At 46.2% G+C, this 20,494-nt stretch overlaps 1 protein-coding gene across 1 annotated transcript in view; it reads right to left on the reverse strand.

Moving 5' to 3' along the window:
• LOC120855629 (glutamate receptor ionotropic, NMDA 2A) overlaps positions 1–20,494 on the reverse strand; it is an 88,895-nt gene that overhangs the window by 40,280 nt on the left and 28,121 nt on the right. Inside the window, exon 3 of the mRNA XM_040230174.1 lies at positions 9,197–9,384. Coding sequence (XP_040086108.1) covers positions 9,197–9,384 — 188 coding nt within the window. The remainder of the gene's footprint in view (positions 1–9,196; positions 9,385–20,494) is intronic.

Genomic DNA, 20,494 nt, shown 5'->3' on the forward strand with positions numbered 1-20,494 from the left:
GATTCTTTTACCACTGAGCCACCAGGGAAGCCCATTTGCTTTCATGCTTAACTGAGGAACCTGGAACTCAGAGAAACAGACTGCCATGCAGCTAGGAGTTACAGAACCTTCCGTCACACCCCTTCACTTGTGTCACTTAGTGAAATGGCACACAAATGCTATAAGCATGGAGCTAAAGGAGCTTCCTTTCTCCATGAAAAGAGTTTCATGGAGCTGAAGGCTTCCTGGGTGGCTCAGTGAAAAAAGAAGGTGCCTGCAATGCAGGAGATGCTCAGGAGACCCGGATTTGATTCCTGGATTGGGAAGATTCTCTGGAGAAGGAAATAGCATCCCACTCTAGTATTCTTGCCTGGGAAATCCCATGGGCAGAGGAGCCTGGCAGGCTGCAGTCCGTGGGGTCATAAAAAGTCAGATATGATTGAGTGACTACACAGTAACAACAACTAAAGGGGTTCTAGTTTGTCAGAGCTGCAGTCTTTAAGGAAACCTTCACAGAGGGGTGTGTGGGCTGAAGGATGGGTCAGATATCAGATCAGGAAATGAGTTCAGGAGACGATGGGAGAAGAAACTCTGAATTTAAAGCAGGAGGGTTGCATAAAAGGATCCATGCTTCTGAAAAAAAAAGTCCAACTGATGCAATTTCAGATACTGTAGGCAGATGAGCACGGAAAATACTTAGGAGTGAGGTGGCCTGCAGGGATCTCTTCCACCCACATGGCTGTACCTTCATGGCTTAAGCCAGCCCTAAGAAGATGGGCTGCAAAGCCATGCAGGGATGTATGAGTGATGCTCTCCACCCAAGTTGTGCGGGCATCCAGGTCTCCCCGAGACTCACACATCGGCCCAAAGATATTAAGCTGGGAAGCTTGATGAGGACAATGCTCAGGACATTAGCAACCCGTTCCATGGCTCAGAGCAATTTATGAGAGTCCTAATTAGATACATAGACGACTTCTGCAATCACACAAACACACTCGAGTCTGGCTGGCTGCATGGGGTCCCTCGCCATCAAAAGCCATCCTGTGCGTTCAGTGCAAGAGCTACCAACAAATAAAGGAATCAGGAATGTTAACAGTGAGCCACTCAGAAGCAAGGAGTGGGCATCTCCACTGTCAGCCCCCAGCACTCCGCCCCACTTCCCAGAACTGCGAGCATCTTATCCAGGAAGCTCTAGAGTCGACTGCAGCAAGGTTCCTTAGTAATACTAGAGCAGACGTGTGGTCCCATCTGATTTGTTACCAACTGGATGAGTCTTCAAAACGACTGCTTACAAAGTTGCAGTACCAAAGGGACAAAGGGAACCAATGCAACTGACGTGATATAGATGTGCTCTGGTGAATATTCCATCTATGAACCTACTATGTGCGTCCAAATATGACACACCTGGGGCTCCCCAGGTGGCACCAGTGATAAAGAACCCCTCTGCCAATGCAGGCAGATTAAGAGATGCAGGTTCTATCCCTACGGCAGGAAGATGCCCTGAAGTAGGAGGGCATGGCAATCCACGCCAGAATTCTGGCCTGGAGAATCCCATGGACAAAGGAGCCTGGTGGGCTACAGTCTCCTGTACGGTCTCACAGAGTTGGACACGACTGAAGTGACAGCACGCATGGGGTCACCAGCTAGTTTTAAAAACAAGAGAGTCCCAGCAAAATGGGTTGAGCTGGTCACCTTAGAATACAAGACGAATATACATGCATGTGTCATATCTTTCAAATACTTATATATGATATCTGTATATATCTAATGTAAGTGCAATGGGATATACCTTATAAACTTTATAAAAATATTTGATAAATACATATATTTCATTTTATTTGTTTAATGAACTCAGACTAGACACCAGGGAGAAGTAATGCTTTTCTGAGTTTTAAAAGAAACCAACAACCATGAAAACTGAGCAAAATACAAGAGGAAGATTAAATGCTTTTCAAAGCTAAATATATGACTTGTAGCTAAAGTAATCTGGCCACTCGTAAGACTTCTCCAGAAACCTAGTTGAGTGGAAAGATGATCAGAGCTGGAGTCAGGCAAACCTGGTTCAATTTGTACCTCTAACGATGAATCTGTACAGGGCGTGGTCCACAGACCAGCATCAGTAGCATCACCTGCAGCTTGTTAGAAGTGCAGACTCTCAGGCTCCCTAGATTGACTGGAACAGAACTTGAATTTTAAAGAGATTACTGGGTGAGTCCTGATTAGGTTAAATTTGAGAAGCTCTGCTATAACTCAAGCTAAGTTGCTTCAGTCATGTCCAACCCTTTGCGACCCTATGGACCATAGCCCTCCAGGCGCCTCTGTCCATGGGAGTCTCCGGGCAAGAATACTGTAGTGGATTACCATGCCCTCCTCCAGTGAATCTTTCTGACCCAGGGATTGAACCCATGTCTCTTATGTCTCCTGCACTATCAGGCAGGTTCTTTACCACTAGTGTTACCTGGGAAGCCCCCTGCTGTAGCTCATGTAACCTAAATGAGCCTCATTTTCCTGCTCTGCAAAATGTAGGTAATAACATCTACTCCAGAACATTGTACAAAGAATTATAAAGATCATTTGTGATGTACTTAGCATGGTGGTGGACCATTGAGTATAGGCTCAAAATCTTGGTTTCCTTCTATTTTCTCAACACCACCTGTTTCTGAATAATGTTACAATATCAACTTGTTCTCCTTGATATATTCTTGCTGGCTTCTATCCTCCAAAAGGGCCTTTAACCTCTTATGATTTTCTTCTGTCTCTTCAAATCCCAGAATCACATAAAGATTACAAAATCCATGAGACTGATAGGGCCTAAGAGACTTTCTGTTCAATCCCTCCTTTGAAGCCAGAAATGCCATTTTTTTAGGTCCCAGACTTACTCATTCTGTACGTTCTCAGTTAGCTGTCACCTCTTAGGTGCTGGGATGATACCCGGGACCCACCAGTTATTTGTTGGCTGCTGGATAAGCTAATGAATGGGGCTTTGGGAACTCTGGCCCATCCTAATCTCTGTCTAAATCTTACTTGTTTTCTTTATGACTTATTCTGTATTTTCATTCCTCTACTAAAAAATAAGATATCTCATATTTCTCCTTGACTACTCTCTCATCTTACTCAAGACACCAACATGTGTGTGTGTGTGTATGTGCGTGCGTGCATGCGTGTTCGTGTGCATGTGTGTGCGTGTGTGCATGTGTGTGTGTCTGTGTGTGTAGGCTTCCCAGGTGGTGTGAGTGGTAAGGAATCCACCTGCCAATGCAGGAGACCCAAGAGATGCCAGTTCGATTGCTGGGTTTGGATGATTCCCTGGAGTAGGAAATGGCAACCTGCTCCAGTATTCTTGTCTGGAAAATTCCATGGATAGAGGAGCCTGGTGGGCTACAGTTCATGGGGCCACAAAGAGTTGTGCACAACTGAGCGACTGAGCCCATACATATATAAACATGAATATATGGTATATATTAACATATATACATGAATTATTACAAATATGTTCATATTTTGAAATTAGACATTTTAATTCCACCCATTGCCAATCAACTGGATGGTAAGCTCCTTGAAGGAAGGATTTCTTCTTGGAACCTCAGTGCCTAGGGATGTGTGTTTCTCAGTAAACAATAGGTATTGATGATAGATGCTGAAAAGTATCTTTGAGTGTCCCCAAGTGAACCCCCAGGTGGTGCTAGTGGTAAAGAACCCACCTGCCAATGCAGGAGACATAAGAAATGCGGGTTTGGTCCCTGGGTCAGGAAGATCCCCTGGAGAAGGGCATGGCCAACCATTCTAGCACTTTTGCCTGGAGAATCCCATAGGCAGAGGAGCTGCGGGCTACAGTCCACGGGGTCTCACAGAGTTGGACACGACCGAAGCAACTTAGCACGCCTGCACGCGTGCAGGTGCACGCCACTCTTTCAGAAAGGACACAACAGTCAGGCAGGAAAAGGAGGGTAAGGTCTTCCTGGGATCCTCTGTAGCTCTTACGGGAGATTGGCGGGCCTTTCCTAGGGAAATGCTTGGTAGGCTTCACATAAGAGGTTCCCCCAATAACCAAACACTCTACTCAAAAGGTTATATTTACACAGCTCATTAGGAAAATTTTTAATACTTTTGACACTCATTAGACTCGTAATCGTCCACCGAAGCTACTCTATAACAAGAGATAAACACTCCATTCCAGGGGATGAATAATAATTAGGGACCGCTCAGCACTCTGCTCTTTCCAGGTCTAATTTTGGAGTCTAATTAATCCTGCCGAAGCTGCATAAGATAAGTGAAATATTTATGCAGCTGTGTTAATTCATGTATTTACTCCTAGAGAGACATTCAGAATTGGACGTGGCTTTCCGGGAAGATTATCTCAAGACGCCCCCTGGAGCCACGCCATTTTCTCTCCCGTGGCTTGGCCTCCAGATGGTCTCTGAAGATGAAGCTGTGAAGACACATCCCCCAATCCACACAGTCTGACCAGGAAAGCCCTGGACTGGGACAGAAAATGCCTCTAAGGATCTAGACATTCTGTTAAAACAGGGAACAGCTCTTTGGTTTAACTGGATGCCTCTATTAAACGTTTATTTGCAACAGAGGGGAGGTTTCTGTTCAGAATGGCATTTCCATGATGCTAACTTGACCATGTTATCACCAATATGACACTAAAAATGCTTTTTTGAATCCTTGAGCTGTGGATGGACAACAATAATGTGGGGAGGGGATGAGGAGGGGAGGAAGAGAGGAGGAAGGGGAGGGGACAATGATGATGATGGTGGTGGTGATGATGGCATTTACTGAATCATTTCTATTTCCAGGTGGCTGTTTAAATAGAACTTTTCATTTTATCTTCATGACAACCTTATCTGGTAAATATTTCTGTACTCAATTGCAGATGAATAAACTGAGGCTAAAAAAATTTAACCTTTTCACAGAAGCATTTGGAAATGGGACAATAGCTATCATCCAATATATACTAAATTACTTCTTCTTCAAGGGTCTATGGGCTTCCCAGATGGTGCTAGTGGTAAAGACCCTGTCTGCACAGGCAGGAGATGCTGGTCTGGAAGATCCCCTGGAGGAGGAAATGGCAACCCACTGCAGCATTCTTGCCTGGGAAATCCCACGGACAGAGGAGCCTGGTGGGCTACAGTCCACGGGGTTGCAAAGAGTCAGATATGACTGAGTGTGCAAGAGCACACACATACGCATGTACACACACACAGGTATCTATACATCTCAAGCATCTAATTAGCAAACTTTGACAGGCGTTCTGGAGAATTAAGTGAAACAAAAGTCTGAAATGATTGACCCTCATCAACCGTAAGTCCCCTTAAAGAAGAGGCTTCGCCACTTACTCACTAACGAATGATAAGCCGGCGGAGCTGCTGTTTCATTCTCCATAAAATCATCATAGGCAATATTTAACTTTATAAAGTTGTGATGAATATTCAACTAAAGAACACATGTAACACATCCGGTGTGGTGACTGGCATATCCTATTCCCCAAATATGTTGCTATTTCATAAAAGATGCCGCAGAAGTGACAGCAGTGGTAGGTAGGTGTAGAGTTAGAACCGACAGATTTGACAGCTACCCGTCATATTTAGAAGTTTCCTGTCAAATGAAATACATCCTGACACTAACCATTCATCCATGTGTGTATGTATCCATCCAGACCTTCAGTGACCAGTTACTTGTTATGTTCAAGATTCTGTGGCTTTTACTGCTGGGAACGAGACCCTCGTCAGCGGGGTAGTTCACACCACGGGGAGGTGCTTAGGTGACCACCGTGGCAGATGGATGCTTCACTGCCCTGTGCACACACGCCTGGTCGTCTGACTCCAAAACTCCTCTTTACAAGGCCGAGCATACTCCAGAGCAGCGGTCCCAACCGTTTTGGCACCAAGGACCAGTTTCACAGAAGACAATCTCTCTATGGATGGGGGGTGGGAAATGGTTTCGGGATAACTCGAGCACATTAAATCTATTGCGCATTTTATTTCTATTATGACTACATCAGCTCCACCTCAGATCATCATTAGACCGCAGAGGTTGGCACCCCTGCTCCAGAGTATACTTTGGGCTTGGCCATAGGACTTGCTTCGGACAGAAGGGTGTTAGCAGATGTGAATGTGGCAAAGGTAGCCAACAAGGACCTGCTGTAGAGCACAGGGAACTCTGCTCAATACTTGGAAGAAAGTCTTGGTCGCTCAGTCATCTCTGACTCTTGGCAACACCAAGAACTACAGCCCCCCAGGCTCCTCTGTCCATGGAACTCTCCAGGCAAGCATACTGGAATGGGTTGCCATTCCCTTCTCCAGGGGATCTTCCCAACTCAGGGACTGATCCAGGGTCTCCTTGCATTGCAAGCAGATTCCTTACCGTCTGAGCCACCAGGGAAGCCCAAGCAATATTATGTAACAACCTAAATGGGAAAAGAATTCAAAAAAGAATAGACACATGTATCTGTAGAACCGAATCACTCTGCTATACATCTGACACTCACAGAGCTCTGCTGACCCAACTATGTGCTGTGCTGTACTCTGCTCAGGCGCTTTAGTCGTGTCCGACTCTTTGTGACCCCACGGACTGTAGCCCTCCAGGCTCCTCTGTCCATGGGATTCTGCAGGCCAGAATCTGGAGTGGGTAGCTGTTCCCTCCTCCAGATCTTCCCAACCCAAAGATCAAACCTAGATCTCCTGCATTGTAGGCAGATTCTTTACCTTCTGAGACACCAAGGAAGCCCATAAATACTGGAGTGGGTTGCCATGCCCTCTTCCAGGGGATCTTCCCGACCCAGGAACCCATATCTCCAGCATCTCCTGAACTGCAGGCAGGTACTGCAACTATACTCCCATATAAAAGAAAAAAATTAAAAAAAGAAAGCTGAGACTTGAAATGTGGCTGCTCAGGTGGGTGTTTTCTCCTGTGCCTCCAACACAGCCAGGAAAAGAGCTTCTCCCAGCTAGCTGCTGCCCTTTCAGCCTGAGACCCAGAATAAACACGGATGGAACAAAGACCACAGAGATGATCCCTGGGCTTGCAGCAGCAGGAGATGGAGCCACCATGGCCCAAGGCAAGCTTTCCCACTCCACCTGTGCTCCCACAAGCAAAATAAGTGCCAATTGTCATGTTCTTCCAAGATGTCACAGCAATAACTGGGCAACACAGCTACACGTCACTAGGACACAGCAGAGGACATGGGTGTTGATCTGATTGAAAGGTACCAATGCCCTAGATAGAATCCAAAGATTCAGATGCTCTCATTTGGGAGTTAAATATAAAACACATTTAGGTTTCTTGATGACACTCTGAGAACCTAAGTTAAACCTTAAATCTGGGAGTAGAAGGTGTAAGGCATTATGCCCTTTGCTCAAGTTTACACCAACCGTACACACAAACCTCTCTCTTTCAACACTGTGTTTGGCCACAGTGGTTGACGGACCGTCCTCCCCAGCCCTGGACAAGAGCAGCATGTCTCGGCATGTGTGCATGCTCAGTCGCTTCAGCTGTGTCCGACTCTTTGTGATCCTTTGGATTGTAGCCCAGCAGGCTCCTCTGTGCATGGGATTCTCTAGGCAAGAATACTGGAGTAGGTTGCCATCTCCTACTCCAGGGGATCTTCCTGACCCAGGGATCAAACCCAAGGTTCTTCTATCTCCCTCATTGACAGGCAGGTTCTTTATTTCTAGTGCCACCTGCGAAGCCCTGCATTTTCTGGAACCGTCTCCAAATATAGCCTCCGCCCATTCTTGAATGCAGCTTCTGGCCTATGCCCTGAACTTCTGTTTCCTACTCATACGTACTCGTTTTTAGGGTTCACCTGCCATCTCTGCTGCTTTTGCTTTTCCCATCTCAGTGTTGGCAAGTCCAAGCAGAACCAGCATGCCATGTGAGCCAGGACAGGATTCTAAAACCATGTCCTGGAGCAATGGGCTATGTTGAAATCCCCAACTAAAAGCAGAGATGGACAGAAGGAAATGCTGCTGGAGAGAGTCAGTCCAGTTAGCTGGAAGCTCCAGAAACACCCTCATTCCATTAGACTGCAAGCCCATGAGGGTGGAAGTGGTCTTTTTTCAGGATAGGCAGCCAAGGGATGGATTGTAGTGGAAACCCATAGGATTTCTGCTAATTCTTCCCTGTATAGCGATCACCTCTCCTTCATCTCCCCATAGGAAAATAGTAGGAGCTGTCGTGTTAGGACAACGTAACCCTACCCTTTATTTACTCCTGAGGGGTCCAGGAAAGAGCCTTTGACCCAATTGATCGGGAATCTTTCCTCTGGAATTTGAAATTTAGAATTTGGAAAATAGAGACTGGGACTTATTACAGCTTAGTTGTGTGATGTCACTGCTCTAGAAATAGTGATGGACAGGGGAGCCTGGTGTGCTGGTTGGACACTGAGTGTGACTGTGTTCAGAGATTTAGCAACTGAACAACAAGTGCTCTAGAGCAGAGCTTCCCCCTTAACCCTGATACTGCAAACGTGTGAAAGTCAAAGCTGCTCAGGCGTGTCCGACTCTTTGTGACCCCATGGACTGTAGTTCACCAGGCTCCTCTGTCCATGGGACTCTCCAGGCAAGAACACTGAAGTGGGTCACCATGCCCTCCTCCAGGGGATCTTCCTGACCCAGGGATCCAACCTGGGTCCCCTGTGTTGCAGGAAGATTCTTTACTGTATGCTTAGGGTCAGATAATTCTATGTTTTGAGATTTTTTTGGAGGGGGGGCTATCCTGAGCATTGAAAGATGCCAGCACCCCTCACCCCTGGCCTCTACCCACCAAATGCTGGTATCAAATAACCTCCTTGTTATGACAATCAAAAATATCTCCAGACGCAGCCAAATATCCCCAAGAGGATGAAATTCCTGCCCCGCACTGAGAAGCACTCCTTCAGAGAGAGGACCCATGAATTCCTGTTGCTGAGGCCCCAGGGCTGCCCTGGTTCCTGTTTTTCCCTCTGAACTTATTTGCTCAACTCTTTCCTAAATTCACTGAGCTAGACACTTCTGCATCCTTAAAATAAACTCCTTTTAATTGACTTAGTTGTCTGTAATTGGTTTCCATTATAAGCAACCTAAAGAACCGTGGTACCATGTGGTCAGCACTCAGTAAATACATATAGTGAGCCAAGTCATTACCCAAAAAGCCACTGGAAAGCCAGTTAGGAAGCAGAGGGTGTGAGGGTCTCCAGTCCCCTGGAAGTAGGGGAAGTCAACCAGAGTCTTACCATCACCCACAAACTGGAGCAGGGCCAGGTCAATCTGCCTCTTCCATGGTGAACCCTTCTGGAGGGCGATCCCATAACCAGTGGTAGCAAAGATGTACCCACTCCCAATGGTCACCAGCTTGCAGCCTTCATCCCTCCCAGCCTTGTAATTCAAGACAGCAGCGTCGTAGATGAAAGCATCCAGTTTCCTGCAACGACAAGAAGCCAGGGAGTCAAGGCGATGGTGAGGTACCATCTTGGGGCCCATCTCCCGAGGCCTGATCCAGCATTGCACACTTCCCTATCACCCAGGAGATGATGACTCATGACTGCTCCATCCTGTCATCATAAAAGGATCTATTTTTAATGAGGAGATAAAAGCCAAAACCTTTTCTCCCCGAGTTACAAGAGACAGCTAAATAAAGACATGAAGAATCCTTATGCCCAAGTGAGTAAACAGTTGAGTTTGCTGGTTGCTAAGTGTTTGCCATCAGCACTCCCAACAGTGTAGAATGGTGGCCTATTTAGAGAGGTTTGCGTTGGAACAAAACAAACAATTAACGGACAGGAGAATCTGGTGGCTGCATGTAGGAAGCAGAGATTAAACAGGAATGATGCCCCTTCCTGCACAAAGAGACAAGTTTACTATTCATTTCTATTACAAAAATTATTATATCATAATTTTTAGAAGCCCAAATAATGTAGAAAATATTAAGATTGCAGTTAAAATTGCCTATAATTCTGTAACTCAGAAGCAATCTCTATTAATGTATTTGTGAACAAACTTCCGAATTTTGTATGCATTTGCATACACACACACACACGTCTTTGAAAACAGGGGCTGGTAACTTCTTTTGTAAAGACACTATAATAAATAGTTTAGGCTTAGTCTCTAATGCAACTATTCAACTCTGCTGCTGTAGCACGTTATAGGCCGAATTGTGCTTTCTCATAATTCATATGTTGAAGTCCTAAGCCCCAGTATCTCTGAATATGAGCTTATTTGGAGATGGGGTCATTGCAGATGTGATTAATTAAGGCGAGATCATACTGGAGCAAGGTGGGCTCCTAACCCAATACCACTGGTGTCCTGATAAAAAGAAGGAATTTGGAGAGAACAAACTTATGTGGCCAAGGGGAAGAATGGGGAGAAGGGATAGTTAGGGAGTTTGGAATGTGTATGCACACACTGCTGTATTTTAAGTGAACAGCCAACAAGGACCTACAGTGTAGCACAGGGAACTCTGCTCGATGTTATGTGGCAGCCTGGATGGGGGGGAATTTGGGAAAGAATGTGTGTTAGAGGTTCAGTTGTGTTTGACTTTTTGCAACCCCATGGACTGTAGCCTACCAGGCTCCTCTGTCCTCAGGATTTCCCAGGAAAGAACTCTGGAGTGGGTTGTTATTCCCTTCTCCAGGGGCTCTTCCCAATGCATAGATCTGAACCCTGCATTGAGGGTGGATTCTTTACCATCTGAGCCACCAGGGGAGAATCAGTTCAGTCAGTCAGTTCAGTCGCTCAGTTGTGTCTGACTCTTTGCGACCCCATGAATTGCAGCACGCAGGCCTCTCTGTCCATTACCAACTCCTGGAGTTTACCCAAATTCATTTCCATCAAGTTGGTGATGCCATCCAGTCATCTCATCCTCTGTCGTCCCCTTCTCTTCCTGCCCCCAATCCCTCCCAGCATCAGGGGTTTTTCCAATGAGTCAACTCTTCGCATGAAGTGGCCAAAGTATTGGAGTTTCAGCTTCAGCATCAGTCCTTCCAATAAACACCCAGGGTCGAACAGATATATGTATATGTACGGCTGAGTCCCTGGCTATCCACCTGAAACTATTACAATATTGTTAATCGGTTAGACCCCAGTACAAAATAAAGTTTTTAAAAAGCAAAAAGAAGGAATTTGGACACAGACGTGCTCATAGGGAGACTGTCAAGGGAAGGTTGGAGTTATGCTGCCACAAGCCTAGGAACCACCAGAGGCCAGAAGACCCTTCTGGTGCCTTCAGAGGGGGCACAGCCCTATGGATAACCTTGATCTTGGCCTTCCAGCCTCCAGAAATACGAGACAAAAAAAAATTCCGATTGCTTAAGCTTCTCAGTTTGTGATGTTTTGTTATCAAAATCCTAGGAAACTATACATAGTATGAGAGCAGCCATCGATAATACATAAATGAAGGAGTTCAACTCTGTCCCAATAAAAGGTTATTTACATGAAATAGCCTGGCCCATGGGACATTAGTTTGCCAACACTGTTTCACTCTCCAAAATATAAACGATGCCATGCAAACCATTTTACCAATGGCTTTCTTCTCTTATTTCATCCCACACACAGTGAATGTGCTTCTATGTCAATAAACAGAGCACTCTTTTTAATTTTTTGGTACATTTATTTTTATTGAGGTATAACTTATATGAAATAAAGCGCTGGATAAATTTTTACATATGTGTACATCCTTGAAATCATCACACACATCAAGATAGAAAGCAACATCACCATCATCTCAAAAGTTCTGTTAGCCTCTCCCAGTCAGCACCCTCCAAAAAGCAAGCATCCGGTAATCCTCTCAAAGATATTGTTGCTGCTGTTTAGTTGCTAAGTTGCGTACGACTCTTTCTGACCCTATGAACTGCAGCACGCCAGGCTCCTCTGTCTTCCACTGTCTCCTGAAGATTGCTCAGTTTTACGTCCTTTGAGTCTATGGACTCAGAGCTATCTAACCATCTCATCCTCTGCAGGCCTCTTCTTTTGCCTTTGATCTTTCCCAGCATCAGGGTCTTTTCCAATGAGTCTGCTCTTCGCATCAGGTGGCCAGTTTTGGAGCTTCAGCATCAGTCCTTCCAATGAATATTCAGGTTTGATTTCCTTTAGGATGGACTGGTTTGATCTCCTTGCTATTCAAGGACTCTCAAGAGTCTTCTCCAACATTGCAGTTCAAAAGCATCAATTCTTTGGTATCCAGCCCTCTTTATGGACCAACTCTCACATCTGTACATGACTACTGGAAAAACCATAGCTTTACCACACGGACCTTTGTTGGCCAAGTGATGTTTCTGCTTTTCAATACCCTGTCTAGATTTTGTTGTGGACCACATTTTGTCAGAACTCTTCACAGTGGAAGGACTGATGTTGAAGCTGAAACTCCAATACTTTGGCCACCTGATGTGAAGAACTGACTCATTTGAAAAGACCCTGATGCTAGGAAAGATTGAGGGCAGCAGGAGAAGGGACAACAGAGGATGAGATGGTTGGATGGCATCACTGACTCAATGGACATGGGTTTGGGTGGACTCCAGGAGTTGGTGATGGACAGGGAGGCCTGACGTGCTGCAGTCCATAGGGTCGCAAAGAGTCAGACACGATGGAGCAAATGAACTAAACTGAACTGAGCTTCACTGTGACCCATCCATCTTGGGTGGCCCTTCACAGCATGGCTTATGGCTTCTATGAGTTACACAAGCCCCTTCACCTTGACAAAGCTGTGATTCATGAAGGGGTTCAAAGACATGGCTGTGCCTAATTCATGACCTACATACCTATTAGTGGGCATGTATGTTTCTTCCTATTTTTTAAGTTATTTAAGAAGGCTGAAATGATCAATCACCCTTGAAAACAGGGATGGCAGTATAAACTCTAAAGTAGCAAGAAAAGTCAGTTGAGGAGTACTCAACTTCCTGACACTTTTTCAGCTTTACTGCCCTTCTCTCCTTAACAAGAAGACATAAAACAGTGAAGCAAAGAAAAATGAAAGTGGCAGCAAGAGCATGTAAAATGCTGTATCCTCCCAGAGACAAGTGTGGAAGGGCTCCCTGTGGGAACAAAACTATTTGGAAGGTTTACAGCTATGTTCTTCATTTTAATTTTTTTTGTTTCTGTAATGGCTAGAGATGGGGCCGAACTACAGGACATGTCTCACTAACAGACTCTGAAGCTTTCATCTCAGGGCTGTAGGGTTGGAGACTCGGTTTTATACTCTGAGACTATTAAAAGGGCATCAGATGATCCAAGCGGAAGAGTGGGAAAAACTGGGTGTCATCAACGGTGATGATGAACACAACTGACAAACCAAGAGGAAACAGCCTTTCTGGAGAGCCAGCAATGCTACTGTGGTTCAGGTGCTCGGTTGCATCCAACTCTTTGTGACCCCATGGACTGCAGCATGCCAGGTTTCCCTGTCCACCATTTTCCAGAGTTTGCTCAAACTCATTTTCATTGAGTCAATGATGTCATTCAACCATCTCATCCTCTGTTGCCCTCTTCTCCTCCTGCCCTCAATCTTTCCCAGCATCAGAGTCTTTTCTAATGAGTTGGCTTCTCCCATCAGGTGGCCAGAGTATTGGAGCTTCAGCTTCAGGATCAGTCCTTCCAATGAATATTCAGGGTTGATTTCCTTTAGGATTGACTGGTTTGATCTCCTTGTAGTCCAAGGGACTCACTCTCAAGAGTTCGCCAACACCACAGTTTGAAAGCATCAATTCTTCACTGCTCAGCCTTCTTTATGGTCCAGAATGTGGACCATACAGTCCAACTCTCACATCCGCACATGACTACTGGGAAAACCATAGTTTTGACAATATGGACCTCTGTCAGAAAAGTAATGTCTCTGCTTTTTAATATGCTGTCTAGCTTTGTCATGGCTTTTCTTCCAAGGAGCGTGTGTCTTTTAATTTCATGGCTGCAGTCACCATCTGCAGTGATTTTGGAGCCCAAGAAAATAAATTCTGCCTCTGTTTCCACTGTTTCCCCATATATTTGCCACGAATTGATGGAACCAGGTGCCATGATCTTAGTTTTTTGAATGTTGAGATTTAAGCCAACTTTTTCACTCTCCTCTTTCACCTTTATCAAGAGGCTCTTTAGTTCCTCTTCACTTTCTGCTGTAAGGGTGGTGTTATCTGTGTATCTGAGGTTATTGATATTTCTCCCAGCAATCTTGATTCCAGCTTGTCCTTCATCCAACCCAGCATATTGCATGATGTACTCTGCATAGAAGTTAAATAAGCAGGGTGACAATATACAGCCTTGATTTACTCATTTCCCAATGTTGAACCAGTCTATTGTTCCATGTCCAGTTCTAATTGTTGCTTCTTGACCTGCATACAGGTTTCTCTGAGACCCATGGATGTTGTGGGGGTGGGGGGTGTAGTTGTTAAAGGTTGATTTGTGCATGATGGCAGGAGGGCTTGTGACAGGAGCCATGGAGGAACAGGTGGAAGGGATCTATGTTCTTTGTCTACATTTGGGTGATAGCATCACCTCAGGAAAGTCACTTACTTCTTTTGCACTGCTGGTTTGTCATCTGTGAGATGAGGCTGACATTGTGGTCCTGTGGAACTGTGGAATTCTACAATTCTGAAACCTGAGTCATCTCTGTCACTCCGAATAGGGAAACTGAGACTTAGCATAACATGTGTCCTGGGGTCTTTGGGACAAATGGATGGCATGTATCGTCTTAATGAAGGTGGAGTGCTTGCAACTCCAACGCTTTATGTTGCCATGGGGACGCTAAGAACCTGGGTTTTATTGAAACTTTCTAAGACTCACCCATCTCTCTCACCTCATTTCTTCAAAAAGCAAACACAAATAAACGCCTAGGTGTGTACAAGGGTATTCATATATTAAGGCCATTTGTTGGTATTCATAGGGTGAAAGTCCTCCCCATCCTGCTAACCCACCACATGCTGATACATTTCTGGAATGGAAATTAAATCTGTACCTGGCCCCCGTATGAGAGCTGTTTAAATTAGTATTTTATGGAGAGGCACAGATTTCTGCAAATCATTACCATATTTCATGACAAGTCTTGAGCTGAGCAAAAAACAGCTGGATAAGCGCAAAGAAAAGGGGGAAGTTTACTTGGAAAATGAAGCTTGCAAAAGCAAGATATCATCAAGTCAGAGGGAGGACACCTGCAAAAGACACAGTTAATTCTGAGCAAAGTGATCACACGTGGGCACCTCTGGGTGGACTGGCACCGGTACCCTCAGAGGTCTCAGGGTCACGTCAGAACCAAAGTGAGGACAACACGTGAAGGAAACCACAGGGCTACGTGACTTTGATTTCTGTCCCTCATGGAGGATTCTAGAGAGCTGGAGTCTAAATGCACTGGTCACAGATACCTGCATGTTCAAAAACATCTGAGGGCTTACACAGTACCCCCGATAGACATGGCCACTGTTTGTACAACGCTCGACAAAAGCGCCGTTATTTTACATGCATTGTCCCAGTGGGGCCTCACAAATGCCCAGTAGGGAGATTTATTATTATTATTTATTTTATTTTCTTGTGTTGTTTATGAGCAGATGAGATTTCAAGAGGCTAAGGAATTGTAGTGCTGGAGAAAGCCTGAGAGTCCCCTGGACAGCAAGGAGACCAAACCAGTCAGTTCTAAGGGAAATTGACCCTGAATATTCACTGGAAGGACTGATGCTGAAGCTGAATCTCCAATACTTTGGACACCTGATGGGAAGAGCTGACTCATTGGAAAAGACCCTGATGCTGGGAAAGATTGAGGGCAGGAGGAGAAGGGCACAGCAGAGGATGAGATGGTTGGATGGCATCACTGACTCAATGGACATGAACTTGGGTGAACTCCGGGAGATGGTGAGGGACAGGGAGGCCTGGCATGCTAGAGTCCACGGGGTCACAAAGAGTAGGACACAACTTAGTGACTGAATAGCAACGAAAGACTGCCTGAAGCTCACCAGCAATATCTCCAAACTTTGTACAGGAAGTTCCCTACAAAGGAACCTTCAAGTACGAACTTTCAAAGATGCTAACATGCATTCCATCAATGTTAAGCATGAGTGAAACTGCAGCTTACCCTCCATCTACTATTGCTGAATATCCTTCAGCTCTGCCATCTCCCACCTCCTTTCTCTCCTCCAGTCAGTGACTCTTCTTGCCTGTTTGCTCCATGCCAGCCCCTGTATGCCAGCCCTGTTGTATTGAACTACTGTACTTTTCAAGGTACTGTGCCGTAACATTAAAAATGCTTTCTCTATTTTTTGTGCCTGTTTTTTAATGTATTATTTGCATGAATAGTATTATAAACCTATTATAGTACAGTACAATATAGCTGACATGTTAGTTGGGTGCCTAAGCTAACTCTGTTGGACTCAGGAGCAAATTGGACTTATGAACACACTCTCGGAATGGAACTCAATTGTAAGTAGGGGACTTACTGCACACACACTCTCTATAGCAGCACTGTCCAGGAGAAGTTTCTACAGTGATGGAAATACTCCAAATCTGTGCTATGACTATTGAGCACTTCACATGCGGTTACTGCAACTGAGGACCCGAGGTGTCCATTTTATTTTGTTTCATTAAATCAGATTCCAGTATAAATGGCCATACATGGTCGGGGGCTGCAGAAGTGGCTCCCAGTGGGCGGGGGAGGTGGGGCCCTGCCTCTCCTGGCTCCAACTCAGAGACCTGTGCCTTTGATCTCCTTCCCACTGAAGGGAAAATGTTCCCGTTTTAAAAAGAAAAGATGTAAAACTTGCTGACATCCTCCAGCTCGGGCTTTGTGGTCAAAGCCTTTGAACAAGGCCCCTGTGTTTCTCAGCCTTCTTCTTCTCCCTGTAAAGCGGGGCAGACACGAGCTGCCCTCTGAAGGCCACTGGGAATAAAGGGAGGTTATGTAAGGAGATGTGTGTGCAGAGCCAACACTGATGGATCCTTCTGCATTCAGATTTTCCAGCAGAGGGGCTTACAACGTTCATGCATTGTGCAGGACAAACCCGGTCCTGAATACTTTATAGACATTATCTTGTTTCATTTACTTCTAACTGAGTAAAGTTGGATGCACGCCTGCCATCCCTGTGGAATGAGGAAACGGAGGCCCTGAAAGGTAAAGTGAGGGACATGGCAGGCCAGCTTATGTAAGGCACTTGGGCTTAACACAGCCTGATGACAAAGGCCACAGACATAACCACTGGGACCACATTATCCATAGACTGTGGAGTAAATGGAAGCAGCTCTCTTACTTATGAAATTCAGGCTGGGGGTCACAGCTCGACGTGAAGCCCACTGTGATGAAAAAAGGGAAAGGATCAGACCAGAGTCATTGGGGTTTTAAAAGATCTGGTGGGTGGTTCAGTTTCATCTGTCTCTTTCCCAGGAGATGGTCAGCCATGTGATGTCTGGAGTCACCTCCAGAGGAGACATCTCTTGCCCCCAACACATCTTAAACCTACTTGTGTGGGAGTCGTTTAGGCATAGATGGCCATAGCTTCTTGTTGAGGGTGGAGCGTCAGAAAGAGAAGCCCAACTGAGACCAAAAGCACTGGGGGGATTGGAACTGTGATGGTAGGAGAGAGAGAGGCATGTTAGGCTGCACTGTGGTAACTGGCAGCTCTGGGGATGAAACAACACGGACATTAGAGGCGGGCACTGGAGGAAGAACCCCTCAGAACGCAGAGCCGTGGCTGGAAGCCTCAGGCCTCACAGAGAGGAGCCGGTGATGTTTTTCTGCTTGGTTTTTTCTTCCCTTGCTTTTTTTTTCTCTTAATTTACTCATTTACTTATTTTTGTGGTGGGTCTTTGTTGCTGCGCAGGCTTTGCTCTGGTTCTGGCAAGCGGGAGCTACTCTGCTGCAGTGCACGGGCTTCTCATTGCAGTGGCTTCTCTCGTTGCAGAGCACAGGAGCTTGGGCATGCGGGTTCCCGCAGTTGCGCCACGTGGGTTCAGAAGTTGCGGCTCCTGGCTCTAGAGCGCAGGCTCAGTAGTCGTGCACCGGCTTAGCTGTTCCGCAGCATGTGGGATCTTCCCAGACAAGGGATCAAACCTGTGTCTTCTGCGTTGGCAGGCGGATTCTTTACCACCAAGCTACCAAGGACGCTTTTCTTTTCCTGCTTTTAAAGCGGAGATGTCTACGGCCCTGCTATCCCTGCTGCTGCTGCTGCTGCTGCTAAGTCACTTCAGTCGTGTCCGACTCTGTGCAACCCCATAGACGGCAGCCCACCAGGCTTCACTGTCCCTGGGATTCTCCAGGCAAGAACACTGGAGTGGGTTGCCATTTCCTTCTCCAATGCATGAAAGTGCAAAGTGAACGTGAAGTTGCTCAGTCGTGTCCAACTCTTCGAGACCCCATGGAGTGCAGCCCACCAGGCTCCTCCGTCCATGGGATTTTCCAGGCAAGAGTACTAGAGTGGGATGCCATTGCCTGCTACCCCAGCTCCTGCCAATCCACAAGGCTGTCACTGGCTCGGTGCTTCTCCCACTTAGGGGCGGGGGAGGCTCAAAGATCCCGTCTGAGAACGATGATGGGGACAGAGTGCCTGCCAGGCCCACCTCTGCTCCCTACGGAAGGGTGAGCTCTTCTCCAAACATTTGTGACAAATGAACCAACGCCTTGGCTCGCCGGTGCGAGGGCTGGAACACAACCAGAGCCTGAAGAGTCATGCTGTGCGGTGCTGGCTGTGGGGCATCCCCACCCCGTGCCAGGCATCACCGAGGCTGTGTGGGTGCTGTCATCCTCTCCCCATCACCCGCGGTCCTCAAGGAAAGCAAATGATTAAAAATGACAGTGACTCCGAGCGAGAGGGGGAAATAAGACCTCCTCTCTGCAAATTTGCAAAGAGTAAAGGAGAACTCTCACATGGGTCCCATGCTACTTTCACCCAGTGGCTTCCTGCCGCATTTTTGACAGCTTTGAGGAGCTGCTGTGGCTTCCTCCAGCGTGTAGATCTGACTCTGTTACTTCAGCGGGTCTCTCTTGTAGCTACACGATGGCCTGAACTCCCGGCCCTAAGACTGTCTGCCAGCCAAGCAGACTTGCCCTTGCAAAATGCGAGACCGTGGCCTCCAGTCACCGCATGGCTCCTTTGGGGAAAGGGGCTTGTACTGTCAAGGGGCTTGACATTTCCTCATCAAAAGTTTCCGGTTTTAGCTCATCATCTCCTTGTGCATGTTTTCAGAGGCTCTCTGGGGGGTCTCAGCACATTTAAAGGCTAATTATACAGTTAAAGTTAATTATTCATTCATTAACATTCAAGAAGTCTTTAACTTAGACACTGACTTGTTCTGATGAATTAATGGAACCAGAACGTGTGTATATGTGTGTTGTGTGCGTGTATGTTTTGGAGGTCTAGTGCAAAGCATTAGTGAGACTTGGGCATCTCTTGGATGGTAACTGGTTGTATTTTGGGGTGGGGGCTCATCAAAGCCTTCTTAGGAAGAGGAGCACGGCAGTCAGCAGTTCAGGCAGGTCAGCAGGACGAATGTGGGACAGTGGAGGGGGCTCAGGTCTGCCTCGGCCAGCGCTACGGATGAGAGCAGGTTATGGGACCTCTCTGAGCTTTGGTTTTCTCATCTGTAAGATAGGGGAATAGCAGCTCTTTCATGGGGCTGGATAGTTCTTGTTTAGTCGCTCAGTTGTGTCTAAATCTTTATGACCCCATGGATCACAGCACTCCAGGCCTCCCTGTCCTTCACCATCTCCCCAAGTTTGCTCAGACTCATGTCCATTGAGTCAGTGATCCATCCAACCATCTCATCCTCTGTCGTCCCCTTCTCCTCCTGCCCTCAGTCTTTCCCAGCATCAGGGTCTTTTCCAATGAGTCAGCTCTTCGCATCAGGTGACCAAAGTATTGGAGCTTCAGCATCAGTCCTTCCAACGAATATGCAGGGTTGATTTCCTTGGATACTGGATGGACGAAAATGGGAGTGAAGGTGTTTTGGAAACTGTGTTCGCTGGTACGAATCCAGGGGACGGCTGGGGCAGGGGTGACATACGTAAGCAGAGAAGCCATGGTGTGCAAATCACCATCAAAGCATCCAGACTCAGCACTACCAGTGGGTGAGGTGCATTCACGGGCCCAAGAAGAGGTACCCTTGATGCACGGCAGCCTTTGGAAGTGTCTGCTTGGGCAAGGGACACTCAATACATACAGAGACTGTACCTGCCATCAGCATGGGATGGTCTGAAATAGATTTTAGGAAAATGACCCAGAATCACATTTTGAAGTTTATGTGTACAAACTTTGAAGTCAGAATTATACCAACCTTGATGCCTTTTCACTAAGGAAGCATTTTTCAGAGCAAACTCCATTAAGCTAATTTAATTCCTAGATCAATGCCTCGCGTAGCATAGTTGAATTATTTCCAATTTTTTTTTTTTAGAAACTATTTTCACTGGGATCAATTCCTTTGTGTTGCAATTTTACAAGGATTTGATTCATTGATCAGTGTTTGGACTGTAACAAATTTTACTAATTTATAACTTCTGCCATCTTGAGCTTTCTCTAATGGGGATGGTGGCCATCAAGTCCAATTCTCCTGGGTCAAAATTGCGCAGAGAGGCAAAGTTG

This window comes from Oryx dammah, unplaced genomic scaffold (assembly GCF_014754425.2).
Source record: "Oryx dammah isolate SB20612 unplaced genomic scaffold, SCBI_Odam_1.1 HiC_scaffold_2, whole genome shotgun sequence".
NCBI classification, from domain to species: domain Eukaryota; kingdom Metazoa; phylum Chordata; class Mammalia; order Artiodactyla; family Bovidae; genus Oryx; species Oryx dammah.